This window comes from Grammomys surdaster, unplaced genomic scaffold (assembly GCF_004785775.1).
Source record: "Grammomys surdaster isolate TR1022 unplaced genomic scaffold, NIH_TR_1.0 125769, whole genome shotgun sequence".
Lineage (NCBI taxonomy): Eukaryota > Metazoa > Chordata > Mammalia > Rodentia > Muridae > Grammomys > Grammomys surdaster.
The window spans coordinates 466,121-493,051 of record NW_021620600.1 but is presented as its reverse complement, the minus strand read 5'-3'; the positions used below and the strand labels follow the sequence as shown (position 1 = coordinate 493,051).

Here is a 26,931-nt window from a genome sequence, read left to right as displayed (position 1 = left end):
TTCAGTGTTATATAGAACGTTTGTCTACCATGTATGAGCATCTAAATTCAATCTCTAGTACCCCCAAAGTAAATAATTTTATAAGCTGGGCATGATGACTGATGAGTCCCAGCACTGGGGAAACAGAGGCAGAATGACAGCAGCAAGTTCCAGGCCCGCCTGAGATACCTAAGACACCTTCTGAAAAAAATCTTACGATTTGTAGGAGAAAAAAAATTAGAAGGGTCTCATATTTAGAAAGGAAAACTGGGCAGGGTAGCGTCCATCTCAGTTGAACTACAATTCCCATGGATCTCAACAACGGAGCGCCTTTTTTACGTCACTTCCTCATCCGCCGCCCTTTCCCCGCGCAAGCAGGGCACGGGGGGTGCGGGGGTTGCACCGCGCGCTCCAGCAGCCCCTCCCACTTCACCTCTCACCCCTACACTGTCCCCGAGTGACGGAGTCTTGACACGGACTACATCTCCCGGCATGCAGCGCGCGCACCCCACCTCCATATGACGCATTGATTTCTGGGAAACGGAGTTCGCCTCCCACCACACCGGCCTTTTGAAAACTCAGCTGGGTACTTGAAATCCCGGCAAGCTCCGCGGCAATTTGGTTCCGCCCCTCCCCAGCTCAAATCGCGAGCCCCGCCCCAGTCCGCCCCGCCCCGCGCCGGGACCGGAGCCGCAGCCCGAGCGGCGGGGTAAGATGGCGGCGGCGGTCCGGGCCGCGGGGCTCGGGCCTAGCGGGGTGGGCGGGGCGGAGTCGGGTCGCTAGTCGTCTCCGAGTGTCGCCCGTATGCCACGGGGCCTGGAGAGCGTAGCGTGGCACCCTCGGACCCGGCTGCAGCGGCCAAGGCAGTCTCTGAGTAGGGGGCCTTCTTAGGGCCCGGGACGCGCCCGTGGGTGCCAGAGGGCGTTCGTATGGCCTCGACCGCGCCTAGGCCCGCCGTCCATCCCATTGCTGAGCCTGGACAAGTCTGCAGGCGCTGTAGATGGTTTTTATGTGCGACCGTAGGCTAGGGTCTGTTGAGAGGCTTTTGGGGCCATCTTGAGATCTTCACTTCCCCAGGAGTTGAGGGGGTCTGCAGAGTCACCTAATTCACTGGGGTATATCTGTTAGGGCTGGGAAGTCTCTACTCGTGCTGGCTTCTGCATTCGGCTCATCTACATGGATCTGGGACCATTTATGATGCCTGGAAGCTCTCCTCAAGGACTAGGAAGTGTTAAGGTCCACCTGGAAGAAAGAGATATGCTTCCACCTAGGGAGAGGGAAGCAAGCATTGTGATGTGCCCAGAGGCATACATGAGTGTCTAAGGTCTGGGAAGTGTTTTACGTCGGGGAGACGGGGTGGGTGGGGTGGGGTAGTTTGAAGGAACTAGAATCATCCAGTGATTGCAAGAATCCAGTCTATGTCTTGGAGCAAATTCAAGTGCTTTTGGAGACTAGATAAATGTGTAGGGAATAATACAACAGAAAATGCTGGGAAGTTTATTCAGCTCAAATATACTTGCCTTTCAGAAAGTAATTAAAAAGAAAATGGTTTTAAACAAAAAAGAACCTGTGTTGTCCCAGTGCTGAGGGGTTAGAATCATTCCTTGGACCTGAGGGTCTGTAGAGCTGTCTAGAATCATTTAGTGCAGTGCTCTGCAACTTGACCTTGATAGGAAGGGAAGAATACATTATTCGATGAGATTCAGTGCATGCCAACATATTGTTTTACTAATATTACTCCAGTCCTGTAAACTCATGGTTCCATTTGAAACTTGGGAAGTATTTTCCATTATGTTTTATGTACTTAGTGTAATGAGCTGTTTGTAAATCACTGAATTGCTCCCAGAGCCCTGTAATTGAGGGCTCACTGATCTCACGTGGGCTGCAGAGCCTTACAATGTCTATGGTTTTGGGGAGCTCCAAATCTGCAGCCAGGAGCTCTTGGTACAGTTTCTTGTATGTGACAGTCAGTTCTCTGGATAATACTTGTATCAGACTGTGAGTGAGCAGTCCCGAGCTGGGAGTTGTTGATATACAGGGTAGGAAAGTCTTGAATATTAGTTTAGAGAAGCTTGGATGTGGTAGAGGGGCAGTCAGGGTAAGGTGTGCCTATGGGATTAGGAAGGAAGCTGAAGATTTGGAGAGCTGGGAGCTTGTGGAGGCCAGGGTACAGCTTCAGAGTAGGACTGAGACCAGAGCTTAGGGCGGCAACCAGGGAAAGAGGCTGAGAGACAAAAGGGGGAAACCTGCTCTAAGGGCTACTGATACAATTATTGCTAATGTGTATCTGTGCAAGCAAGTGTGATGGATGCTACTATTTTGCCATTTTCAGATAAGCACTAGTGTGCTTTAGGGAGCCTAGAGCTTTTAGGAATTCCAAGATTAGGTATTTTCAGAGTAGCAGGTCTGACAGCTGTGGGGAAGTTTACAGCCGTGATATTCATGTTTTCTGAAGCCTCAATCAAGACATCCACCAGTCTGAAGGATGCTCTTTCAACTGCCTGACTGGGTACTCAAAGCTCAGAGTTCCCGTGACATCACCAAGGCTTTGGCCATGCTTCCACAGGACAGGCAGCTGGGTGATAGGCAAGTGTCCCTATGGGCCTGGGAGGACAGCATGCCTTTCGGAAATTTGGCATTTTTGTTTTAAAAGCGGTGTGGTGGTTGTGTAGATCATACTATCATAGTTGTATATCGTGGCTGTACATAAAACTCCTGGGTTCCTCACCGTGGAAGATAATGAATGCTGTGTGAGGCTATGGAACCTGTTACAGAGTACCACTGACCATGGCGGCACCTTCCTTGCTGTGGGGAAGGTGGCTTTCTGACACTGAAGCACGCTCTTAAAACCATGACACCCCAAGTCAGTGTTGAGTTTCAATCTATTTGAGTGGGTCGGGAAATTAATTGGAGGTCTGACTAGGAGCTTTGGGAAGCTGTGGGCAGTGGAGGGCCCGATGTTGGTGTAGGTGGCTGTGCAGTCCTCCCACTGATGGGGAGGCAGCCAAATCCAGAAGAAGGGTCAGAATGGCTCTAGTCCCTGCAGGTCAACGTGGGATCATGTACAAGGTCATCAGGAGTGAAGCAGAAGAAAGGGACATTAAAGCAGGATGCACTGGAGACCCTTGGTCTTCCTTCACCTCTACTCATGCCTCAGCCTTCACTTCAAACTGTCGCCTCAACCCCAGGTGACCATGGAGGAGGAAGATGAGTCTCGAGGTAAAACGGAGGAGTCGGGAGAGGAACGGGGAGATGGTCCACCTGACAGAGATCCTGCCCTTTCTCCTTCTGCCTTTATTTTGGTAAGAAAGCTGGGGGCAGTGAGGCCTGGGGGCCTAGGTTCTCATGTTCTGAAGTACGGGCTGAGGGTCCAGGTTCCTGTTTCCTGGAGTAAGGAGCTGAGGGTTCAGGCCCTGGACCTGGCCCTTAGGAAGAATTGGGGTTCTGTGTAGACTCTGGCTGCCGGATGCCTGGAATATGCTTTCCAAACAACAGACATTACAGAGGTCTTGGTCCTGATTTTCCCCCTCTTTTGCAGCGGGCCATTCAGCAGGCAGTGGGAAGCTCTCTGCAGGGGGACCTGCCAAATGATAAAGGTAAGAGGCTGCCAGGCCCCTCAGGCTTCCAGCCCCCTCTGGGCTTCTAGCTTCATTCTTTCTGAGGTGTCCTGAGGGCTACTCTTGTGCTAGGGGTAGGAATGTCCAGGGTACTGGGTTTGTCTGGAGGAAGGCCTTTTTGGCAGGGAACCCTGTGTGGCTTGAGGGCTGGCTAGAGGTGATCAGGGTAGTAGGACACTTGGGAGGCAGAAGACATTTAGCCAGAACTGGCCAGAGTTCAAAGGCCAAGCTGAGACATACCCTTCAGTAAAGCAGTGGGTTCAAGACCATCCCAGATTGAGTTGGGTCCTGCCTAAGCTGGAAGGTGGTAGGTACTCCCTGTCCTGCTTCCTGTGCGCTGCAAAGCCCACCATTGACTCCCACCTTACTTCACGTCTATCCAGATGGCTCTCGGTGTCGTGGCCTACGATGGAGGCGCTGCTGCCGGAGTCCTCGGTCAGAGCCTCGGTCACAGGACTCAGGGGGTGCTGACATGGCCACTGTGAGTAAGGGTGTCCACCAACCTTCATCCTGGGGCCTTCAAGACAAAGGAACTAGGGATCTAAACCTCTGGGTCTGGTGTGACTCTGGTGGGCAGTGACAGGAGTCTGGGGATCAGATCCCTGACTAAGCTGGCTCCCAGAGACTATTAAGATAAGGTTGGTTGGATTCCAGAACGTTGTTGTGGCAGATTGGTTGGTTCCTGAGAGGCTATAACTAAGAAGGTTGTTTGTGTAAGTGCTCACAGAAGAGAGCCCAACTTGGCCCCTTTCAGGTATTGGACACAGCTGCAGATAGCTTCCTTGTGGAGCTGGTGAACATCCTGGATCCCCCAGACACCTGGGTTCCCAGCCGCCTGGACCTTCAGCCTGGAGAGTAAGAACCTGGGCAGCTGAAGGTGGGGTGACCCTATCCTAAGCTGTGGCACTGCGGGGGCTCACCATTTCCTCTGCCTTGCAGAAGTGAGGACATGCTAGAGCTGGTGGCTGAGGTCCGCATTGGTGACAGGGACCCCATGCCTCTACCTGTGCCCAGCCTGTTGCCCCGCCTCAGGGCCTGGAGGACAGGAAAGACAGGTATGTTGTCCTGTACTGTGTTGGGTGGGTGGTCTTGAAATTCTGTGAAAGCCTACTGTATTTATGTATTAATGGCGCTGGGGACTGGACTTTGGGGACTGGACTTTTGTTCAATAAGCGTTCTGCCACCAATCTAAGCCCCTAGCATCACTAAGTTATTAGTAGTGAAGGTAGGAAGGATGGTTATATTAGATACAAATTAGTTCATATACTCATAGAGTAAAAACATAGTGGGGATCACATAGGAGGATCAACCGTGCTGGATACCGGAGTTGACTGGTAGTGTCTTTGAGTTGGGTATTCATCTCCTAGGAAGTGCCTCCTCACCAGCTCCATTGGTGAGCCTGGGAACCAGCTTGAGTCTGAGTGGAAAGGCAGACATAATGGTTTTGTGCTGTGGTTGTGTAGGATAGAATCTGCTCCCCATTGTGCTCCTGGTAGGTGCCCAGGGACCTCGGCACATCAGCAGGCCATCTAGCCGAAGTACCCAGGACACCCAGGGTCAATCTGACTCAAGCTCCACTGTGTTTGTTGTTCTGCTGGTGCTTGAGCCCCAATAGGTTAACCTCCCTCTCTGTTTGTTTTTAGAAGTGGAGAGAATGGCTTGTGTACAGGTTGGTCTTAGGCAGGTGTCAGTCCCAGTGCCAGAAGAGCATGGCTTGTGACCCTATTGAGGCAGGTCACAGTCATGGTACCCAGGTCCCATGACCCCTCTAGAGGCTGACAGGAGGGTTTTGAGGCTGTCCTACAACCTGAGGGTGTGGAACTGTGAGTGTAGCCTTGACTGTGGGTCTCAGATACTTGGTAGGCTGAAGGGAGAGGAGCTGTGGAGCCTGTGAGTTCAAGACTAATGTGAGCATAATGTGGGCAAACCAACCCCGAAGGGATAAACTTTCCAATAGAAGGTGTTCACACGGACAAATGTCCAGTTGTTTTTTTTTTTTTTTGTGGTTTGGTTTTTCGAGACAGGGTTTCTCTGTGTAGCCTTGGCTGTCCTGGAACTCACTCTGTAGACCAGGCTAGCCTCGAACTCTTGAACTCAGAGATCCACCTGCCTCTGCCTCCCGAGTGCTGGGATTAAAGGCGTGCGCCACTACCGCCCAGCAATGGCCAGTTGTTCTTATGGGACTCTGAAATTATGGTGTGGTTTTGTTGATGGCTTTTTTTTTTTTTTTTTTTTTTTTAGTTTATTTATTTTTGAGGCAGGGTCTTGTCCTGTTACCTAGGCTGCAACTTGTGGCAGTCCTGCCTTGCCTTCCCTTGGGCTGACATTGCAGTCTTGGTCTGCCGCCATTTGTGGTGAGGTAGTAAAGACAAAGCTTGGGAGCGGAGAGCGCCGCATTGCTGGGCCTGCTGCTGGGCCTCCCTCGCGCAGCACTGTGGTTTTGTCCTACTCTGGGTCCTTAGTGTCTGAGCTGACAAGGCTGTAGTGTGGTTTTGTTTGTTTGTTTGTTTGTTTTTAAATTACATTTGTGGGTTGAGGTGACAAGCACATTCTACAGCAGTGTCTGGAAGCCATAGATAACTTGCAGGAGTTTGTTGTCCCGTCCCATATCCTCCCCCCCCCCCCCCCACCTAGTGGGTCCCAGGGATCTAAGTCAGGTCTTTAGATTTGGTGGCAGCTGCCTTTATTCACTGGAACATCTTGTTGCTGACCCTTCCCTCCTATCTATGTGTGTGTTCTGGCACTGAACCCAGGGCCTCCCACCTGGAACCCCTGAGTTATATCCTTAGTCTTTGTTTTATTTTTGTGAGATGGTTCTTGCTTTGTAGCCCACTCTGACCCTAACCCTCGCGGCCCTCCTTCCGTCTAGAGAGTGGAGCTGTAGGTGTGTGCGGTCATGCCTCAGCAGTTCTGCTTGTTGGAGTTTTTCAAGATGGTGTTTCTCTGTGTAGCCCTGGCTGTCCTGGAACTCACTGTAGACAAGGCTGACCTTGAACTTAAAAAGATCTGGCTGCCTCTGCTTCTTGGGTGCTGAGATTAAAGGTGTGCGCCACCACATTCGGCTTGCTTGTTTGTTTTTTAGTTTTTGTTTGGTTTGTTTTGGAAAATATTAAGACCATAGCAAAAAACCATGGAAGTCACCCATGATCTTCCTCTATACCAAAACCACATCATCCAGTGTTTCCAGACGCTAGTGTGTTCTGTGTTGAAATGACAAAAGGAGCAGAGAGTGGGGAGTCTCTCTCTAAGTTGTTCATGGACGCCCCTCTGGGCTCTGGATATGAACCCTGTCCTTGGGATGAGTTCCCTGAGGGCAGGACTTGCTTTTCTGACACCCCTGGAACTGAGCCTGACATAAAGATAGGTAATGAGTTTAGTGGATGAGCGGACTTTGATTTTGTAGAAGGAATCCAAAGTAGGCAGGCTGAGCCAGGGGCCTGTGGTCACACGAGAAGAGGGCTCGCTCTGCCTTGGGTCTACATGAGGAACTGGCACTGTCTTCAATGGGTCATTTTGGGTGGGGGACTTAGTTTCTATGCCGAGATAAAGTCATTTGAGTCTAGGCCCAGCCACCGTTGCTGTGTGACCTTGGTGCAATGGATGTTGGGGGCAAACTAAGGAGACAGGCAGAGCCTGGCCTGTGAGAAGGGAACGTGCTTTGTGATGTCCCTATGGATTAGTGGCTCTTGCTCCTAAGACCTCAGGAGCAGGTTGATGGCAAAAAGCTTGGAAGGGTCCTCTTGTTTTGCCAAGCCTTCATTCAGCTCTGTCATTTCATGATCTAAGCTGCTTCTGCTCACAGAGCAGGCTCAGCTCCTACACGAGACGGCTGGCACTTCTGTCCTATGGGGACATCATTGCTATTAGTCAAGGCAGTTTATTGACTTTAGGACCAGCCAGTGGTTTGTGAGATTAAGTCAGTGCTCCCTCTGGGCTCAAGCATGGACTCTGGGGCCATTTTCTGCTCTACTAGGTGTCCTTGTGTATACTAGGCTACTGAGCCAGGTACCCTAGCCCCCAACTTCACCACTGAAGGCCATCTTCTGGTCCGTTATTGTACTGCATGAATAGGTCAGTTTTGTTGGAGATGTAACCACTTCACCACTCCAGTGCGCTCTACTGCCCAGGTAGTGGCACTGGGCTGTCTGCAGGCCTCTGCCCTGGGAGAGAGGAGGGTCCTTTACTGACTGTTATTCTGTCTACCCTGTTCTCTGCAGGCTCTCCACAGTCCCATGCATCTCGGCCTGCCTGTTCCAGTCACCTCCTCACCTTGGGCACAGGGGATGGAGGGCCTGCCCCACCACCTGCACCCTCCTCTGCCTCATCCTCACCTTCCCCTTCTCCATCTTCATCTTCTCCTTCTCCTCCTCCTCCTCCTCCACCCCCGCCTCCCCCAGCTCTGCCTGCCCCGCGATTCGACATCTATGACCCCTTCCACCCCACCGATGAGGCCTACTCCCCGCCGCCAGCCCCAGAGCAAAAATATGACCCCTTTGAGCCCACGGGCTCCAATCCCAGCTCATCAGCTGGGACCCCCTCACCAGAGGAGGAGGAGGAAGATGAGGAGGAAGAAGAAGAGGAGGAGGAGGGTCTGTCACAGAGCATCAGTCGCATCTCAGAGACCCTGGCTGGCATCTACGATGACAACAGCTTGAGCCAGGACTTCCCAGGTGACGATAGCCCTCGCCGGGAACCCCCACCCTCGCAGACGCTGGGAGCCCCTGGGACGCCACCACAGGCCGACTCCACTAGGGCCGAAGGGGCCCCACGCCGCAGGGTCTTTGTGGTGGGACCTGAGGCTGAGGCCTGCCTTGAGGGCAAGGTTTCAGTGGAAGTGGTGACTGCGGGTGGACCAGCACTGCCCCTGCCACCACTACCCCCGACTGATCTGGAGATAGAGGAGGGCGAGATTGTGCAGCCTGAGGAGGAGCCCAGGGTAGCAGTGTCACTGTTCCGTGCTGCAAGACCTCGTCAGCCTCCTGCCTCTGTAGCCACTTTGGCTTCGGTGGCCGCCCCTGCTGCACCGCCAGCGTCTGCTCCACGTGCCCCTGAGGGTGACGACTTCCTGTCGCTCCATGCTGACTCTGATGGCGAGGGCGCATTGCAAGTGGACCTAGGTGAGCCACCTGCACCGCCAGCCGCTGATGCCCGCTGGGGCGGCCTGGACCTGCGCCGCAAGATCCTAACCCAGCGACGTGAGCGCTACCGCCAGCGCTCTGCCTCGCCAGGCCCGCCGCCTGCGCGGAAGAAGGCGAGACGCGAGCGGCAGCGCAGTGGGGACCCTGCGCCGCCAGATTCGCCCACCTGGGAAGCTAAGAAGCATCGTTCACGTGAGCGCAAGCTTGGCTCACACTCCACTGCCCGGCGTCGGTCACGCTCCCGTTCCCGCCGCCGGTCACGCTCCCGCAGCGCTGACCGCAGACGTGGAGGCCACCGCTCACGTTCCCGGGAGAAGCGCAGGCGCCGTCGGCGCTCAGCCTCTCCACCTCCTGCGGCATCCTCGTCATCATCCTCGCGACGTGAGCGGCACCGGGGCAAGCGGCGCGAGGGTGGCAAGAAGAAGAAGAAGCGTTCGCGCTCCCGGGCCGAGAAGCGCTCTGGGGACTTGGAGAAGCTGCCTGCATCTATGCCTCCCTCGGGCTCTGACCGTGACAGCCGACGCCGCGGGGCCGTGCCACCCTCTATCCAGGACCTCACGGACCACGACCTGTTCGCCATCAAACGGACCATCACAGTGGGTCGCCCGGACAAGGCGGAGCCACGCGCACCTTCGCCAGCACCTGCCGTGTCCCCGAAGCGGGAGGTCCTGTATGACTCTGAGGGTCTGAGTGCGGACGAGCGGGGTGGCAAGAGTGACAAGGACCGGAGGCGGTCAGGAGCTGCGTCCTCATCCTCGTCCTCAAGGGAGAAAGGGTCTCGACGGAAGGCCCTCGATGGGGACCGGGGTCGAGACAGGGACAGGTCATCCAAGAAGACACGGCCACCTAAGGACTCGACGCCTAGCTCAGGGCCGCTGCCCAAAGCACCCCCAAGCAGTGGCTCCTCATCTTCCTCGTCCTCCTCCTCCTCTCGAAAGGTAAAACTGCAGTCCAAGGTGGCTGTACTCATCCGAGAGGGTGTCAGCAGCACCACCCCTGCCAAGGATTCCTCATCTTCAGGCCTGGGCTCCATTGGGGTCAAGTTCAGCCGTGACCGTGAGAGCCGCTCACCGTTCCTCAAGCCGGATGAGCGGGCTCCTGCAGAGGTGGCCAAGGTGGCCCCGGGTAGCACCAAGCCCAAAAAGACCAAGGCAAAGGCCAAGGCTGGGGCCAAGAAAGCCAAGGGGACCAAGGGAAAGACGAAGCCGTCGAAGACCAGGAAGAAGGCTCGCAGTGGAGGCAGCAGCAGCACGGCCAGTGGTGGGCCTGGTTCGCTGAAGAAATCCAAGGCCGACAGCTGCAGCCAGGCAGCCAGCACCAAGGGGACAGAGGAAACATCATGGTCTGGGGAGGAACGGACCACCAAGGCCCCCAGTACCCCACCACCTAAGGTAGCCCCACCTCCACCTGCACTCACCCCCGACTCCCAGACTGTGGATAGCAGCTGCAAGACCCCTGAAGTCTCCTTCCTACCAGAGGAAGCCAGTGAGGACACTGGGGTCCGAGTAGGGGCAGAGGAGGAGGAGGAAGAGGAAGAAGAAGAGGAAGAGGAGGAAGAGCAGCAGCCTGCCACTACCACAGCCACCAGCACCGCTGCAGCTGCCCCAAGCACTGCCCCCAGTGCAGGGTCTACAGCTGGAGACTCCGGCGCGGAGGATGGGCCAGCTGCTAGGGTCTCCCAGCTGCCAACGCTGCCCCCACCCATGCCCTGGAACCTGCCTGCTGGTGTAGACTGTACTACCAGTGGTGTCCTGGCCTGTGAGTCTTTGGAAGTGGGGAGAGGGATGGGTAGATAGGGTTGGATGGACGGAACAGGCAGGGTCTAGTCCAAGCTCTGGCATCCAGGGAACTATCGGAACAGAGGAGATTGGTTTATGTGGAACTAGGCACAAGAGGAGGAGAATAGAGAGCCTAACTAAGCAGTGCTGTTTCCTATGAGAGGGGAAGGCTGGGACTTGGGGTGGGTCAGTAAGCAGATGTCACTTCAGCCGTCTCCATGCTGTAGCCTAGTACTCCTTGTCCCTACTACACACAGCCCCCTTGAGGGCTGTGTGCTGATGCTCAGTGGATGAGTTCCCTCTTTTCTGAGCTGAGATTTTATAGCATGTCCTGAGGTCAAGTGAGGAACCTGGCTGCTATCCATCTTGATACCTGCCTTGATTCTCCTCCTCCTGTCCATTGCAGTGACTGCACTGTTGTTCAAGATGGAAGAAGCCAACCTGGCCAGCCGCGCAAAGGCCCAGGAGCTGATCCAGGCCACCAACCAGGTGGGCTCCCATGGGGAAGAGTCCCCGCAGCCCCTTCTTTTGTCCATTGCCTCGGGGTAGGAGAGGAACTACAACTCCCAGCAGGCCTTAGGGCAAGGTATTGGCCAGAAGAGGAGCCTGTTGTTCTACACCATTGGGAAATTTGAGGGAACAGAGGGGGAACAAAGCCCCTCTTCCCTTCCACCTCCCTTGGCTCATCATACTCTCTTCTCACAGATCCTCAGCCACCGGAAGCCACCCTCCACTCTGGGGGTGACCCCAGCTCCCGTGCCCACTTCCTTGGGTCTGCCCCCAGGCCCCTCCAGCTACCTGCTTCCTGGCAGCCTCCCCATAGGGGGCTGTGGCTCTACCCCTCCTACCCCCACTGGGCTAGCCCCTGCATCTGACAAGAGAGAGGGCAGCAGCAGCTCAGAGGGACGTGGGGACACTGACAAGGTGAGAGGGACTTGGAGAGTAAAGGACTAGAAGAATGGGACTGAGTGCTGGTGCTGGGCAGGTGCCAACCACAGAAAGCCAGAGTAGAGGTGCAGCTTAGTTACTAAGTGCCCAGTATGCATGCAGCCCTGGACTCCATCCTCAGTTCCAGATAAAAAGAACCAGTGTGTAAAGGGATTTAAAACACGTAGAGTTTGTGTATGTATACATGTATGTATAAAACTCCCCCTTAATTACCTCAGCTGCCCCCACCTTTATGTAACCAGGAGGCGTAAGTTTGTCAGAAAAGTCAAGCTCTTAGAGCCGGCCAAGTTGGCTGTCCAGACTCAGGCCTGTAACCTTAGCATGTGAAGTCTAGGGAGGTGGTGACAAGGCCACCCCCAGCTGGAGTGAGGACCCTGCAGGCACAAAGAATGAACTGGAGCTGCTTCCTGTAAGTCCTGTCGAGATGGATGTGCCTGGTCATGGCCCAGACAGCACTGTTTGAAGGCACTACCCACTGCTCTGCCTCAGAGTAGGCTTGAACAGGAAACAGATGGCCTTAGCTCACAGAGCCCCTGGCTGGTTCACATTCCCGTGCTGCTAGCCAGGCCTCTAGGGCTGTTTGTCTTTTCTTAGCAAGTGTTTTATGGGATGGCAGGCAGCCCCTCTTCTGTGCTGCTTGAGAATCTCATGGCTCATAGAGCTAGGTAAGACATGGGTCCCTATCAGCAGAGTACTCCTACTGTAGCCCGGCCTCCCCAGGTCCATTGCACTACAGTCACTTGCTGCGGCCCAGGCCCAGGCTCTGCCGCCCGTCTCTGGCCTCCATGCACATGCTTCAGGAAAGCAGCACTAGCTCTCCCTGTGGTCATGGACACTGGGCTCTCCCAGGAGCCTCAGCCTCCCAGGACAGCTCCCTTGATGATGCTGTCCCATTTTTCATGAAGTACGGGATCTAGTTCCCCAAGGGAAGAAGGCAGGATCCCCCTGTGATGCTGTCCACCTTAGCAGCCTGAGCCTCCTGGGCTCAACCGCTCAGCCCTCCTTTGCTTCTGCCAGAGCTCAGGTGACATGAACATACTCTGAACCAGAACAGAGTATGAACAGCCAAGCTGGTATCCCTGCCACTTGAGAAGGTCTGTAGTCAGAATGACCCTGTATGGTCCACTTAGGAATAGGTGTGAGCCAGCTGTTGGAGTGGGGGTGGGGCACACACCTCTGATCCTACTACTTAAGCCTGAGGCAGGAGATTTAAAAGTTGAGGGCAAGAATGGACAACTTATTAGAGACACTGCACAAAAATAAGCAAGCCCTCCAGTTCCAATCTCAGCACTGCATAAAAGGAACAGTGTCGTGTTTGACTGGTTTGTCTTCCAGCAAACTGCTGGGCCTGGCTAGGCCAGGGTGCCACAGGGTCTAGCCTAGAGGTGTCTACTATCCTGGGGTAACTGCAGAAAGGATAGGATAGGGCAGCCGAGGGTGAGGAAGTTACAGACCCTCCCTGCCTGTCTGGCCCTGACCGTCCTTGTCTCATACCCACCAGTACCTGAAGAAGCTTCACACCCAGGAGCGGGCAGTGGAGGAGGTGAAGTTGGCCATCAAGCCATACTACCAGAAGAAAGACATCACCAAGGAGGAGTATAAGGACATCCTGAGGAAGGCTGTCCACAAGGTGGGGCCAGGGGACTGTGGGATTGGGGACCTGGGTCCAGGAGAGGGGCATAGGGTAGGCCCAATCACTGACTCAAGGGCGAGGGTACCCTGGGGCTGGCAGGACCTCAGTTGTTCCTGGTTCTGCAGATCTGCCACAGCAAAAGCGGAGAGATCAACCCTGTCAAGGTGAGCAACCTGGTGAGGGCCTACGTCCAGCGCTACCGCTACTTCCGCAAGCATGGTCGCAAGCCGGGGGACCCCCCAGGACCCCCTCGGCCACCCAAGGAGCCGGGGCCCCCAGATAAGGGTGGCCCAGGCCTGCCCCTGCCCCCTCTCTGAGACTCCTTACCCTGTCCCTGTGCCTCTGAGATTCTGGACATATTTATGGCTCCACTTCTCCATGACGCCCCCCCACAGTGGGATGATGGGGAAGGCTGCTGTGAGGAAGAGGAGAGCCCCCCAGCCCTGTCCCTGCCCGTTGACCTAGTCCTTCAGCCTGCCCCCCACAGTCCCAGCCCTTCTGTCATGCCCCCTCCAATTTCATTAAAGATTTCATGAAATACAGACAGGCGTTGTGGTGCACCCTTGAAGTAGATGGATCTCTGTGAGACAAAACACAGCTAGCGCTACAGAGATCCTGTCTCAGAAAAGAAGGACCATGAAATGCTCTTTTCTTTTTCAGGAGGAAAGAGTTAGGGTGAAGGGGGGACCATGAAGATACCACACCAAACTCAGGAGTGTGTGGGTAGTAACAGGAGGCAGGGTCCAGTAGCACCTGAATGGCTGGGTACATTGCAGCTGCCACCACTGAGTGGCCTCTGGTGTCAGCAGCACTCTGAGGCTGCAGTGACGCAATCCATGGTGGTGAGTCAGCCTGCCCCTTATCACGTTTGCTGGTTGCCATCCACTACTACTCAGGTAGATCACGGCCTGGGACAGCTTCCCTTACTCCGTGCAGGGACAATATGTAGCCCTGGACCAACATGTCTTGTCTCTTGCTTCCTTTGTGATACTTTCTCTGGGACCTCGGGGAGGGGTCAAGAGCTGGCAGCCATGCTGTATTTTGTCTATGTGCCTCACTCACCGAGCACCTAAACCTCAGCTGCACATGGGAAGTCTGATTTCCCTGTACAATAACCACCAGCCTAGGGTCAGTGTAACAGCAGACTTGCGATAGTGGCATAAACTGGTTTATTGGTAGCAGCTGAGCAGAGCTCAGATATCTCCAGTGGCCTGGAAGTCCATGTCCTCCACCAAGTCCTGGAGGTAGGCCTTGTATTGGTCAGAAGTAAGGGAGATGGGCTGGCTGTTGGAGATGTGCAAGTCCACGGTTCTCAGTGAGGAGGCTCCCCCTTCCCGGGCCATCTCTAACAGCTCCTTAAGACATGTAGGAACAACCTGAAGGAGGCAGGACAAATCTCCAGTCAGCTATGGGCTCCCAACAGAATCCAGGGTGGACCCTTACTCAGTCTAGTGCTACTAGGAACTGTGGCTGCCCCACCCCTTCCATTGGTCACAACCAATGGAAGCCCCTGGGAGTCATACACTTAAAAGGCTGCAAAGACTTGCACGTGCCAGCCAGAGTCAGAATAAGCTCTGGATATGTGGATAAGCCTTGAAGGACATCCAGAGACTTTGGGGATGGGGAACAGTGGCTGCAGAGGCCTGTTGGGAGTTGCTATTTCTCAGAGGGGCTTCTGAGAGTTTTAGTCCTGGGCTGCTACAGGTTCCCCCAAAAGTGGACCCTCCCATCCCCAGTATCATAAGACAGCTGGCACCTTGACCATCACAAGCCTCTTGACCCATGGCTGGTCCTGGGGCCACAATTCCCCCACACAGAACCACAGAGTGTAGCGTGGGGAGTGTCCACTTCCTTCCATGAAGGCAATCAGATCTGGGAACCCAAGAGTCAGGTCAGAAAAGAAAGGATGGCCTCCACCCTGTCCACCCGCTCAGTCTCTATCTTCCCTGGTGATGCTCTGCCAGCACTGTGCACTGCCTATCTGGGAAAGTCCCTGCAGACACAAGTGCTCCTTGTCTCCTCCCCTCCGCAGGAGTACTATGGAGGTGAGACGTCCAGCAGTGAGGATGATGGTGGGCCCTAGTGAGGAGGATGCTGGGCTCAGGAGGCTGTTAGGATGGCTCCTCAGCTGCTCAGACCCCACTGTGGGTCTCTAATTGACACTTGATGTCAGCCCTTGAGGATGGGGTAGGAGCAATGAGAATTCAAGGCCAGCAGAAGCAATAAGAATGAGACCCTGTCTCAGAAAACTGAAGTTTCAAATACAAATGCAACTTCAAACTGGGTACCTTGCCGACACATGGCATCCTAGCACTGGGGAGGCCTGGGCTACAGGGTGGGACCCTCCACAAAACAGCTTCAAAAGTCTCTAGTTGGCTCTTGTGGATTCTGAACAGTTCATGTATTTGGCTGGTAGAAATAAGGAGGCAGATGGGCTCATTACTCCACAAAACTCTCCTGGACAACAGGACCTTAGGGGACTTACTCTTCTTGTAATTTGCAGGGACACTACCAACGGAGCCAAGCCCCCAACTTCACCATCGTATCTGTATACACTATGAAATGTATATACCCCAGAGTGCCTGTACTACATTAGGTTCAACAGTTACAGCAGCCAGCCCTGGACTTGGTGGTACAAGCTTGTCTTCGCCACAAAGCTTAGCAGGCTCTGAATTCAATCAACCGCCATGGCCTATCAATTCCCATGGAGTACTCACCTGCCACAAAGGGCCTAAGATCGAACACGCCTCCGTCCTTGTCCTTGGGGACCTCTCCAACAGGCCCTCTCCCACTGTCTGGAAGCAGCTCCTCACCCAGAGCCCAGAAGGAATGCGAGTGGCCTAGGCGCTGGGCCCAGAGGCACTGTCCTGCCCGCCACAGTGCCAGCCCCTTGCCCAGCCCCTTGAGTACATGCCTCACATACTCCCTTACAAGCTTGTCTGTCAGAAACCCCTCAGGGTCTGGCAGGGTGACTGGCTGCCAGGGCAGTGTCATGTTGTCAGCTGTGCTGCCCACCAGACGCAGGCCCCCTGGGCAAAAGAGTGTCTGCTGGAAGACCTGGCGGCCTCGGTAGAAGGCAGTCACCTCGAACTCCCATTCTGAGTGGTTGGGTTAAAGGGGAGAGATGAAGAGGACCAGGGTAAGGACTGCTGTCCCTGCTGCAAAAAAAATGCAGCCCTTCCCACCACACAGCTGGCACTCACGTTCCTCAGCTAGCAGCTGCCTCAGGGGATTTTCCTGGGGTCCTGGGTTTGGGAAGTTGTTCACATTGGGGCTTAGCAGTAGTTGAGAATGATCAGAAGCAATAGTCAGGTCTGAGGACCCTTCATCTCTGTGGGGTACCAAGGCCATGTCATTGAGTAATTCCCAGAGGTCTTCCTGGAGGAGGAAGGAGCTAGTAAACACTTCAGCTGAGTCAAGAGGGTACCACTTTGGTGAAGGAATGGAAGTCCAGAGGTAAGGGCTGGGGGTGGGGGAGAAGGGAGGCCTAACAGACAGGACAAGGCTGAGGCACAGGATTAGTGCCTTCTCACCTGGGGGTCAGACAGACTGCTTTTCCCATTGGTGTCAGGGGAGGTGTCCAGATGTACAAAGTCCCTAGCTCCTGTCCAGAGTGGAAGTGATCATAGTAAGTGGCAGAGACCCTCCTGATCCCAAGGCTTCTGTGACCCCAAGCCAGCCTTGCCACACACACCTGGAGTCACAAACTCATACACTTTATGAGGATCAGAAGGGTCCTTGCTCCGGTCATCAGCTAAGCGCAACACTTCTTTCCGGTTCAGGGCTGACCGGAAATTCCTCTTCCAGGTTGACAGGTCTGGCTTATCCTTCCCTGGGGTGTAGGCACCACTGGCTTCTGCCCAGGCCTGATACATCAGTGATTCCAGGACAGTAGGGAAGAGGACTTAGACTCTGGCCTGGGGTCCTGACACTTCCACCATACTCCATACATTTTTGGTTCCTGACCCAAGTTCTCACATTCACAAAGCCCCTAGGACCTCTGTCCTCATACTTATCTATCCACTATTTTTCATCACTAAAAAAAAAAAAAAAAAAAAAAAAATCGTTTTGATTTTGAGACAGCATCTCACACATTATAACCGAATTTGAACTCTAAGTTTCAACCCTCCTGCTGCCACCTCCAGAGTGCTGGGATTACAAACTCTTGCCACCATGTCCACCTTCATGCCTTTTGTTTTGTTTGTTTGTTTTTGTTTTTTTTTTGTTTGTTTGTTTTTTCGAGACAGGGTTTCTCTGTGTAGCCCTGGCTGTACTGGAACTCACTCTGTAGACCAGGCTGGCCTCGAACTCAGAAATCCGCCTGCCTCTGCCTCCCAAGTGCTGGGATTAAAGGTGAGCGCCACCACTGCCTGGCCAGTCTCAACTCTTAGGTTTAAGGGTTCTAAAATCAAGAGCCCACCCCAAAGATTTCCCATCCTCTAAAACAGCTGTTCTCAACTATCCCAATACAGTTCCTCATGGTTCAGTGCTATCATAAGTTGTAAATATTTGTTTTCTGATGAAAGGGCTGTTCAACCCCCCAAAGGGGTCGCAGCCCACAGGTTGAGAACCATTGCTACAGACTGGTTTTGTTGTTGTTGTTGTTTTTAAAGAGACTCAACCTAGCTTTCAGGATTCTGTTTCTGGAATCTACCAATCAATTCCCATCTGTCCCTCCAGTCCTATCCCACCTAATTAGCAAGACCCAGACCCCGGCTAGCCACACCCAGAAACTCCTCTGAAGTCTTTCCCCAGCACCTGGAAGATGCCAAAGTCAGCCATCTGTGCGTCCTGTCGTAGGCCATGTTTCCATGGGATCCTGAACTTTGTACGGCTCTCGTCCAGCCAGGCCACGCCTTTCAGCTGCCCCAGGTCCAGCTGCGACACCAGCCAGGGCAAGATCCGCGGTTTCGGAGTTCCCATGCTCCAGCCTGCGCACACAGGGCAGTTCCTGAGCCTGTATGTCAAGGGGCAAATGCACTCAAACCTCTCCGACCAGCCACAGCACAGGCCTTCCTTCAGCCTTGTCTTCTTGTGTACAAACGAGAAACTCCTTCCCACCTTTCCAATTCCAATGGGACCGCCTCTCCTATCCCAGAGTTTTCTATAGAAACTCTACCCATAGGTTCCTTCCCTTTTCTAAATGTAAACCCCTCTCTATTATCCAAAGCAGGTACCCCATTTCCAGGGTGGAGTCCTCTTTCTCTCGTCTTTAAAGGATCATGATTGCTTTCACTCCCACCCCCGTGCAGAATATCCTTACTCATTTCGAGTCTTCTCCCAGGCGCTGTCGCTTCTTCTGTTTTTTTTTTTTTTTTCTATATTGTTTTTATGGATGTTTGAGACAGGGTCTTAGTATGTAGCATAGGCTGTCCTTAAACTTATGTAGCCAAGGCTGGTCTTCAACTCACTGTATGGCCCAGGCTGGGCTCGAATGTACTCTGTAACCCAAACTACCCTCAAACTTATTCAGTAGCTCAGGCTGGTCTTCAACTTGTTTAACCCATGCTGGCCTGGAACTCACTGGCCTTGAACTTGCAGCAATCTTTACTGTCTCCAGCCTGGATGCAGAAACTGTAGGCTTCCGTCTACAACACGTAGCCATTCTGGTTTTCGGTAGCCGAGCTCCTGAGCGTCAGGGCTGCCCGATCCTGAGCCCTGAGGCCGCCACCCTCCCGGTTCTTCCGCATTACCTACCAGGGGAGGAATTGCGCGCTCGTGGGGCGCGGGTACCAGCACTGGTTTTGGGCCTCCCAAACAGTAGTTCTGAGACTTGCAGCCACGCAACCCCCTTCTTTGTCAGCTAAGCCTCCGAGCGCTGGGACTTTCTTTTCTAACGATATTTTGAGGTAAAAAAAAGTTTCTCATCATATACGTAAGAAAGTCAAAACACCTAAGAGCGCACTTGGGCTCACCCGGCCCAACTCGCTCAATGCCCTTTTTTGGCCTTCCGCCTACGGGCATGCTGGGAACGCCATATGCAAATACAGCAACACAACGCTCCACCCCTTTGGCGTTGGGGCGGTTGCCGTGTCGGCCCAGTGCGCAGGCGCGGGAAAGTTAAACTTCCGAGGTAAAGTTTGGAGAAGTTGAGTGAAAGCGTGTGCTCCAGTGAGACTGGGGCAGAACCCCGAGCCAGGTGAGCGGGGTGCCAGGGAGGGAACCGGGTTGCAGGAGAGTCCACAGCCAGTCCCGCCTCTCTGACTTCCAAGCACCCGGGATCTCCCGGTGCCCGCCTGAGGTAGTTGGAACTACATCTCCCAGCAGGCTGATCGGTGAAAAAGCGGGGAAACCGGGCTAGCGTTTGCCGCAAAGCGTGCTAGGATTAGTAGTTCCCTATTCTCTATGGGCTTCGAGCCTCCTTCAGCACCCAGAGCTGGGAGGGAACTCCAAACCTCCTTCCTGCTCCTGCGTGTAAGAGTCCAAGCACTCAGTTACCTCCTTTCTTAGACTCAGTAATAAAGACCGTTTCTCCTCAACGGAATCGACTGTCCCAGTTAAGTCACCTTTTCCTTGGAGTAAAGCATCGCCTTCATTCAGTGATTCGGAAGTCTGAGTTATCACGGTACTTGGGTGCATCCTCTGTCTTCTGCCTTAGGTACTTCCATGGCCGGCTCTGAAGAGCTGGGTCTTCGAGAGGACACACTGAAGGTTTTGACTGCCTTCCTTAAGCGCGGTGAAGTTGCTGGGTCCCCTGTCCTAACTCCACCCAGGTGAATTACTCTTCCACTCCCCCAGGGCCAACCTTTGATGGGAAGATCTTCCTGAGTCTTGTGTTCCTAACCTGTCTGCTCCCTTCAGACCTAACTCCATATGCCTGTCCCGAGTTTCAAGAGTGATCTTCCATGAACGGACAAAGAGATTGTTTGCTCAGACCCTTTTGGGATAACTCTGAGGTTCTTGTCCCTAGGAGCCCTGTCCAAGAAGACACAACAGATTTCCTGAGCCGCCTCCGAAGATGCCTCCCTTGTCCCCTGGGGAGAGGAGCTCCTCCCAGGGAGTCCTCTAGGCCCTGCTTCCTTCCCCTCCGTCCCTGCTATGGTTCAGAGCCTGGTAAGAGATTTATTCAGGTCACTTGTGAAACTTTCAGGGGTAGGAACTTTGGTTCCAAAAAGTCCAGACAGTACTCACTATAAAGTCAGCACTGCTCAGCTTTAACACAAGCTATAACCAGTCCAGTTCTTTGTTACACTTCTTTCTAGGGGGCTGGTTCTGTTTGGATGGGTGGTGTCCTGGGACTCCAAAGCCCAGAAACAATACAGCTCTGAAGGGAGAAGGTATCCCAGTGCAAGGGATACCTGAGACTGGGGGCCCAAGAACCACACAGCTCTGAGGTGGGACAGTGTCCCAGTGGAAGGGCATCCTGAGACATGGGGGCTCAGGAGCCACCCAGCTCTGAGAGGAAGCCTTCTCAGCAGAGGCATCGCGGCTCCCAAGGGAGGGTATCCCCAGCAGATCAGGACCCTCAGACCCACTCCACTTTTCACTTCATTGCTTCCTTTCTTCTTGGCTTCTTCTGACAAGAGAGTTACACCAGCCAGAAAATTTCATGAAAGAGATTTATTGGAGGGTCCAGGGTGGAGGGACGATCCGTAGATGGCTGCCCTCTGCTCCTGGGATCAGACAGCAGGGAATTGGACAAAGGGAAGGGCTTAGAGAGGACTTCTTAGAGGGTGGAGCTTCTCAGAGCAGAGACTTCTAGATTGAGGACTGGTGGGACTTCAAGTCCTGACCTTGGGAAGCTCAGGGACGGGTGGCTTTCTTTCATCACCTCTTCCCTTCATTGGGCCCGTGGGTTAGGATGAGAAGCTCTTCTTAGCTGTAGGCCATTTTGGCTGAGGTGCCATCTCTGTGGGGCTGCTTGGGGAGGATGGAGAGGATCTGCTTCCAGTGTGGACAGCTCCTGCAGTGGTGTCTCACCAAGGCTAGAGACTGTGAGGATTTTGTGTTATTGCCATTTTGATGGCTCCTGCTGGGTTCCTAGGCTAGGGCTGGAAGGAAGGGCTGGCCAGCACTTTGACAGGTTTTGGGGTGCACTGCTTAGGGACTAAAGGGAATATTGAGACACAATCACATTCACTGGAGCCCTCCTGCCTTATACTGGAATCACAGGCATGCACCGTAAAACAGAGCCCCAGCTATGACTTCTGCAGAGCAGTTTCTTGGTTGACTGGGTGCTTTGGCACCCTCCTTAGGTAATGTGTCTCTTTCCTTAAGTGGGTGCTTCTCTGGCTCTTAGGGAAGCCTTCTTTGTAGCTCCAGTTCCCAAGACAAGAGATGGGAAGTGTGGTTGTCAGTCCAAACTCCCTGGCCAGTTAGTAATCTGACTAGGCAAATCCTTTCTCCTTTTTAAAGTAACAGAGAAAGACTGGAAGAAGGGATCTTTGGATTTGATCAGTGATGATCAATAGGCCAAAGTGTGGTAGCACATTGTTGCAGTCGAAGATGGAAAGGCTGATGCAGGCCTGCTGTGAGTTTAAGGCCAACCTGGATTACAAAAAGTTGAGTCAGTTGAATGGCTGCCTAGCATGCATGAAGCCTTGTATGCAGTTCCCAACAGCACATAAAGGAAGCACGACAAGCACACATTAGGAAGCGGGGAAAGGAGGCCTGCTTGTGGCATCCCAGGGCATCAGGCATGCACTTGGTACATACATGGACATACATGCAGGCAAAATACCCATACTCACCAAATGAATCTTTTTTTCTTTAAAAAAAAAAAAAAAGATTTATTCACTTTATGTATATGAATACACTGTAGCTATCTTCAGACACACCAGAAGAGGGCATCAGATCCCATTACAGATGGTTCTCAGCCACCATGTGGTTGCTGGAAATTGAACTCAGGACCTCTGGAAGAACAGTCTGTGCTCCTAACTACTGAGCCATCTCTCCAGCCCCTCTTTTTTCTTTTTTTAAGGAGCATTGGCTCTTATGAATCTGGAGTTACAGAAAATTGGGAGCCATCATGTGGATGGTGGGAATTGAACCCAGGCCTGCTGGAAGAACAGCCAATTCTCTTAACTGTCACATCATCCAACTTCTGATGCTGTTCTCTGGCTTTCACAAACACTGGGCACCCAAGGGGTACACAGACACACAGGCAGGCAGAACACACAGATAAAATGTAAAAATAACTCTAGCTGGGCAGTGGTGGCACACCCATTTAGTCCCAGCACTTGGGAGGCAGAGCCAGGCGGATTTCTGAGTTCGAGGCCAGCCTGGTCTACAGAGTGAGTTCCAGGACAGCCAGGGCTACACAGAGAAACCCTGTCTTGAAAAAACAAAAACAAAAACAAACAAAAAAAAACTCTAAAGAGGCATGCCTCATCAGATGGCTTACTTACAGTGAGCCCTGTGGTCAGTTGCTGAGCATGAACTGGACAAAGGATGAGGAATGCCATGTGTTTGCCCTTACTGGATGGAATCATCTCCGGAGCTCAGCTTGACTATTCTCAGTTGAATTTGAGAGTGCAACAAAGTAGAAAGGCTGAGGGTGTTAACATCTTCTATTTAGCAAAGTCGCATGGCCTCAGTTTACCATTTTGTGAAATGTTGCTGTCTGGCAAGATGGTTGGGAGGAGAGACTCCATAAATATGCTGTTTTGTAAACACAAAGTGTTAACTGATTCTTTCCTCCCAGGCCCAGCCACTTCAGACTTCTATGCCCTGGTTGCCCAGCGTCTGGAACAGCTGGTACAGGAGCAACTGAAATCTCCGCCTTGCTCAGGTAAGCAGCAGAAGAGCCCTGGTGAGGGGTGATGGTAGGAGCAAAGCCAGGGCCCTTCCCAGTCCAATTCTCTTCTGCTCCCCCTTCCCCCAGAGTTCCAGGGACCCCCACCCACGGAGAAGGAAGCCCTGCTAAGGAGGCTGGTAGCCTTGCTGGAGGAGGAGGCAGAAGTCATCAATCAAAAGGTGACCAGCCTCTACTCCATGCTCTTGAGAGAACAGTTGTGGACTAGTGGGCAAATGCTGGAGCTGCATTGTCTTGTGATGCTGGGTGCGGTCCCGTGCTCCAGTAAACACCAGAGCATTTTTACAGGAGCCTTGATGCCTCACCGCAGTAGGACTTTACACCAGTGTCCTTCATGGACCATCAACAAGCAATGGGACCTGGGCAACAGAAGCCACCAGAGGCATTAGGGATTGGCTCAGTAACAGAGCCGTTGCCTATCAGGCTGAGGTCCTTACCTAAACTTTGTCTCCATCACCCTCTCCCCCAAGTTAAATACTCAAAAACAAAGAACAGGAAACAAAAGAATCGGCCAGAACCAAGAGCCGGGTGAGAGCATTCATCCAGGTGAGAGCCATGGCACGAGTTTAGAACTGGGTTGTAGCGGACCATGCTTAGTCTTCCTCCCAGCCCTCTGGGGTATGAGGCCAGAGGACCGGGTCAGAGTTATCCTGGGCCACAGAAGAGTTCCAGGACAGCCAAGGCCACACTGGGAGACCTCGTTTCAACAAAGCCGGATGGAATATGAGAGCACACACCTTTAGTCCCAGCAACTGGGAGGCAAGAGGCAGGCAGAGATCTCTGAAGTCAGGGCCAGCCAGGGCTGCATAGTTAAACCCAAGAACCCTGATTGACTACAGTAAGGACACAGCTTAAGACTACAGAGGAAATACCTGCTGGAGTGGGTACAGCCTCTGAGTTTCCTGGACTCTGGCTTTGAAAACTGAACAGTACTGTAACAATAATTACCTGGTAAAAACCTCAGATTCATGTACTCTTCCCCTACCCCACTCGAGGCAGAGTTTCTGTTGTAGCCCTGGCTATGATGGAACTTACTCTGTAGACCAGGCTTGAACTTACTGAGGATTGAGATCTGTCTGCCTCTGCCTCCCTAGTGCTAGGATTAAAAGCAGGTGCCACCATGCCCAGCTTGGATTTAAGGACTAAAGGAGAAGCAACTGTTTACAACTCAGAACTGGACTTGGCTCTGATTCTAGGACCCTTTCCTGAGAGACTACTGGTGAAGGCCATAGAGGCAGCATGGGTGGGTGGGACTTGGTGCTGGAAAACCCTGCCCCTCCAGGCTGGTAACACAGGCTTGGTGGTAGCTTACACTGCCTCTCTGCCCCTCAGCTGGCATCTGACCCGGCTCTGCATCGTAAACTGGCCCGCCTGTCAGCAGGCTCTTTTGCGCGCCTTGTGGAACTCTTCTCTAGCCGGGAAGGAAGCTCCTCCCCAAACTGCTCCAGCCCCTCGATGCCGTGCCCGGGGCCCCCACCACCATCCCCAGATCCACTGGCACGCCTGGCACTAGCCATGGAGCTGAGCCGGCGTGTGGCTGGGCTTGGGGGTACCCTGGCCAACCTCAGTGTTGAGCATGTACACAGCTTCTTGCCCTGGATCCAGGCCCATGGGGGCTGGGTAAGTCACACACACCCTGCCAGGTCTCAGTTTAACTACTGCAGTCTTCCATTCCATCCATCTTGTGCTTGTTGAACACATGCTGTATGCCAGACACTGTGCTATAAGATCTGTGCCCATCTGGCTGAACCAACATTTGTAAGAATAGCTCACCTGCTTCCCGTCTCATCCTCCCCATGGTTTTAGGGCGGCTGTGTAGTGGAATGGGATTCTTCAAGGACGCACAGGGTGCTTATCTAGTGACTTCAGTCTCCAGCAGTCTTTGCCCCATGGCTCTTCCTACATACCCCTGCTTCCTATGTTGAGTATCAGCTCACTGAGGTCTTCACTGGCCACTGACTGTTATTTTATACACATATAATAGAAATAAATCTGTTTGGCATGATGTCCTACTTTTAATCCAAGGAGTCAGAGGCCAGCAGATCTCTATGGGGTCAAGGCCAGCCTAGTGTACATCGGAAGTTCCAGACCAGCCAGGGTGGTGGTGTAATAGGGGAAGAGAGGGAAGAGAAGATGGTATCTGGTAGTGCAAGTCAGACATCTCAAGTACCAGAGAGGCTGAGGCAAGAACACCTACATTTAAAGCCATCCTTGGCTGCAGAGGTTCAAGGTCAGACTAGGCAACTTACTGAGATCTTGTCTTAAAACACAAATGAAAGGTTAGGATACAGTTCAATGGTAGAGTCCAGCACTTCAGAAGGAGAGAAAAAAAGTGTGTTCTAGAGACACAGCTAGGCTCAGAAGGGTCCTTGGTCACCCTGAGACGGGGGTTCTGAGATAGTGGTAGTCTATGCACAGCCCCAGCCTTCTAGATAGACCAGGAAAGGCCTGGAGATGGGTATCAGTCCCAGCAGGAAGGACTCTGGATTTCATTAGTTGATGAGGGTGCAGGTTCTACCAAGAATGAATGTGGGTACCAGGTCAAAGATGCTGTTGTGAGCATCTGTTGGGCTCCTCCTGCATTCCTTGGAATGGAGAGGTGAGGAGTGGTGGACGAGTTCAGATTTCACTGGAGCAGAATGGAAGGAGAGGGACAGGTAGAGCTCAGCAAAGAAGCCAGCAATCCTGCTTCTCTTAACATAGATGGCAGGAAAGCCTGGGAAGCAGATTGGGCAGGGCATCGTGGAGCTAAGCACAGTCCTTAGAGCAGGGACTGGGGCCAGTACAGAACAGACCCAGAATGACTTCAGTGTCCCACTCAAGGGGTCTTTGTTTCTCCATCAGTCTTTCCCTCTCTCTGGGTATCTCCGTAGCTCTGGTCTCAGCCTCCTGTCCCTGTCCTCCCGTCTCCACCATCTTTTATCACTGCAATGGTGTCAGTGAAGTCTCTGTCAGCTCAGGGCTCTCTGTCCTCTACAGGCAGGCATCCTGGCCACCTCACCTGTGGACCTGAACTTGCCCTTGGACTGAGTGTCTCCTCTGACCCGGCTGCAGGTGACTGAAGTGTGACAACACACATACTTAAGGGCTGTAGGGTGGTGATGCCGTTTTTTTTGTTTTTGTTTTTTGCCAGAAACACTGTTTAGAAATGTCTCTGTATTAAAAGTTTTGTTCTTTAACTAGAGCACTAAAGTGTTTGAGTATGTGAGTTTACGTACGTACGCACGTACGTATGTATGTACGTGTGTGTGCGTGTGTGTGTGTACATGTGCACTGGAGTAAATGCATGGAGGTGAGAGGCCAAGGTTGGGGTCTAACCTTTATCACAGCCCACCTCTTTTGTTTTTGAGACAGGGCCTCTCTGTGTAGCCTGGCTATCCAGCAACTCTTGATCTTGAGTGTGGGGATTTGTACCAGGTGTGGAGGCCGGCTCCTTTAGTCCTGTCCAGTACTCAGGAGGCAGAACCAAGTGGAACCCTGAATTTGGAGCAAGCTTGGTCTACATATGAATTCCAGGACTGCAAAGGCTATACAGTGAGACCATCTCAAAAAACAAAAGCAAAAAATATTAAACTTTACATGTATGTTTGTGCCCTGCATATATGTATGTATATTACACGTGTACAGTATGTGTGTCCAAGCACTTTTATTTTTGTAAAGATTTATTTATGAGTACACTGTGCCTGTCTTCGAGACACCAGAAAAGCCATCTCTCCAACCCTAAGCCCTTTTATTTTAAAAAAAATTATTTTTCATTTGTGTGTGTGTGTGTGTGTGTGTGTGTGTGTGTGTGTGTGAGAGAGAGAGAGAGAGAGAGAGAGAGAGAGAGAGAGAGGGAAAGAGAGAGAGAGAGAGAGAGAGAGAGCACACACATGTAAGGAAGATGCCAGAAGAAGGCATTATATCCTCCAGCACTGAAATTGTAGGCAGATAGCTGCCACATATCCACCCTGCAACAGAACTTGGTTCTCTGTAAGAAAAAGTGCTGTTAACCGCTGAGTAGCCTCTCCGGCTTTGGCTTACTGATTTTTTTTTAAAACAAAGATTTATTTTATGTATATGAGTACACTGTCCCTGTCTTCAG

The 26,931-nt window shown here is 52.8% G+C and overlaps 3 protein-coding genes across 15 annotated transcripts; 2 read left to right on the top strand and 1 right to left on the bottom strand.

Annotated features, from left to right (window-relative positions):
• The first annotated feature begins 522 nt into the window (after nucleotides 1–522).
• Scaf1 (SR-related CTD associated factor 1) lies at nucleotides 523–13,637 on the top strand. 5 transcript variants are annotated; one of them, XM_028788918.1, is made up of 12 exons: nucleotides 957–1,303; nucleotides 2,435–2,565; nucleotides 3,168–3,281; nucleotides 3,518–3,575; nucleotides 3,980–4,077; nucleotides 4,351–4,451; nucleotides 4,536–4,651; nucleotides 7,814–10,492; nucleotides 10,919–11,001; nucleotides 11,218–11,436; nucleotides 12,962–13,090; nucleotides 13,219–13,637. In XM_028788918.1, the coding sequence occupies exons 3-12, from the start codon at nucleotides 3,174–3,176 to the stop codon at nucleotides 13,408–13,410; spliced, it is 3,783 nt and encodes a 1,260-aa protein (XP_028644751.1). In that variant the 5' UTR covers nucleotides 957–1,303; nucleotides 2,435–2,565; nucleotides 3,168–3,173; the 3' UTR covers nucleotides 13,411–13,637. The 5 variants fall into 5 exon arrangements, with proteins under 5 accessions (XP_028644753.1, XP_028644751.1, XP_028644752.1 ...); XM_028788920.1 differs by lacking the exons at nucleotides 957–1,303; nucleotides 2,435–2,565 and adding an exon at nucleotides 523–688; XM_028788919.1 differs by lacking the exon at nucleotides 2,435–2,565.
• Nucleotides 13,638–14,244: 607 nt separating this feature from the next.
• Irf3 (interferon regulatory factor 3) lies at nucleotides 14,245–19,049 on the bottom strand. Of its 5 annotated transcripts, none has more exons than XM_028788923.1 (8): nucleotides 18,791–19,049; nucleotides 17,852–18,024; nucleotides 16,788–16,959; nucleotides 16,627–16,697; nucleotides 16,297–16,471; nucleotides 15,811–16,191; nucleotides 14,850–14,965; nucleotides 14,245–14,469 (listed from the first exon to the last, which is right to left on the bottom strand). In XM_028788923.1, the coding sequence occupies exons 2-8, from the start codon at nucleotides 18,014–18,016 to the stop codon at nucleotides 14,287–14,289; spliced, it is 1,263 nt and encodes a 420-aa protein (XP_028644756.1). In that variant the 5' UTR covers nucleotides 18,017–18,024; nucleotides 18,791–19,049; the 3' UTR covers nucleotides 14,245–14,286. The 5 variants fall into 5 exon arrangements, with proteins under 5 accessions (XP_028644756.1, XP_028644757.1, XP_028644755.1 ...); XM_028788924.1 differs by having other exon boundaries at nucleotides 17,852–18,050; nucleotides 18,791–19,042; XM_028788922.1 differs by lacking the exon at nucleotides 18,791–19,049 and adding an exon at nucleotides 18,357–18,412.
• A 67-nt stretch (nucleotides 19,050–19,116) lies between these two features.
• Nucleotides 19,117–26,487, top strand: Bcl2l12 (BCL2 like 12). Of its 5 annotated transcripts, XM_028788930.1 has the most exons (8): nucleotides 19,126–19,232; nucleotides 19,692–19,806; nucleotides 20,004–20,146; nucleotides 22,737–22,823; nucleotides 22,917–23,008; nucleotides 24,180–24,467; nucleotides 25,827–25,901; nucleotides 26,202–26,487. In XM_028788930.1, exons 2-7 carry the CDS (start codon nucleotides 19,700–19,702, stop codon nucleotides 25,875–25,877), a joined length of 768 nt encoding a protein of 255 aa, XP_028644763.1. In that variant the 5' UTR covers nucleotides 19,126–19,232; nucleotides 19,692–19,699; the 3' UTR covers nucleotides 25,878–25,901; nucleotides 26,202–26,487. The 5 variants fall into 5 exon arrangements, 3 of the variants coding, with proteins under 3 accessions (XP_028644762.1, XP_028644763.1, XP_028644761.1); XM_028788929.1 differs by lacking the exon at nucleotides 26,202–26,487 and having other exon boundaries at nucleotides 19,117–19,232; nucleotides 25,827–26,029; XR_003714099.1 differs by lacking the exons at nucleotides 25,827–25,901; nucleotides 26,202–26,487 and having other exon boundaries at nucleotides 22,917–24,090; nucleotides 24,180–24,297.
• The last annotated feature ends 444 nt before the right edge of the window (nucleotides 26,488–26,931 follow it).

Excerpts from the sequence above, each read along its gene's own strand:
- Bcl2l12 (XM_028788928.1), top strand. The coding sequence starts at position 19,700 with ATGGCCGGCTCTGAAGAGCTGGGTCTTCGAGAGGACACACTGAAGGTT. Across the intron at positions 19,807-20,003 it reads CCTGTCCTAACTCCACCCAG|GAGCCCTGTCCAAGAAGACA; the intron begins GTGAATTACTCT and ends TCTTGTCCCTAG. Across the intron at positions 22,824-22,916 it reads GAAATCTCCGCCTTGCTCAG|AGTTCCAGGGACCCCCACCC; the intron begins GTAAGCAGCAGA and ends CCCTTCCCCCAG.
- Scaf1 (XM_028788916.1), top strand. The coding sequence starts at position 3,090 with ATGCACTGGAGACCCTTGGTCTTCCTTCACCTCTACTCATGCCTCAGC. Across the intron at positions 3,576-3,979 it reads GGACCTGCCAAATGATAAAG|ATGGCTCTCGGTGTCGTGGC; the intron begins GTAAGAGGCTGC and ends ACGTCTATCCAG. Across the intron at positions 11,002-11,217 it reads TGATCCAGGCCACCAACCAG|ATCCTCAGCCACCGGAAGCC; the intron begins GTGGGCTCCCAT and ends CTCTTCTCACAG.
- Irf3 (XM_028788922.1), bottom strand. Across the intron at positions 16,960-17,851 it reads CTGACTTTGGCATCTTCCAG|GCCTGGGCAGAAGCCAGTGG; the intron begins GTGCTGGGGAAA and ends CTGATGTATCAG. Across the intron at positions 16,192-16,296 it reads GCAGCTGCTAGCTGAGGAAC|AATGGGAGTTCGAGGTGACT; the intron begins GTGAGTGCCAGC and ends CCAACCACTCAG.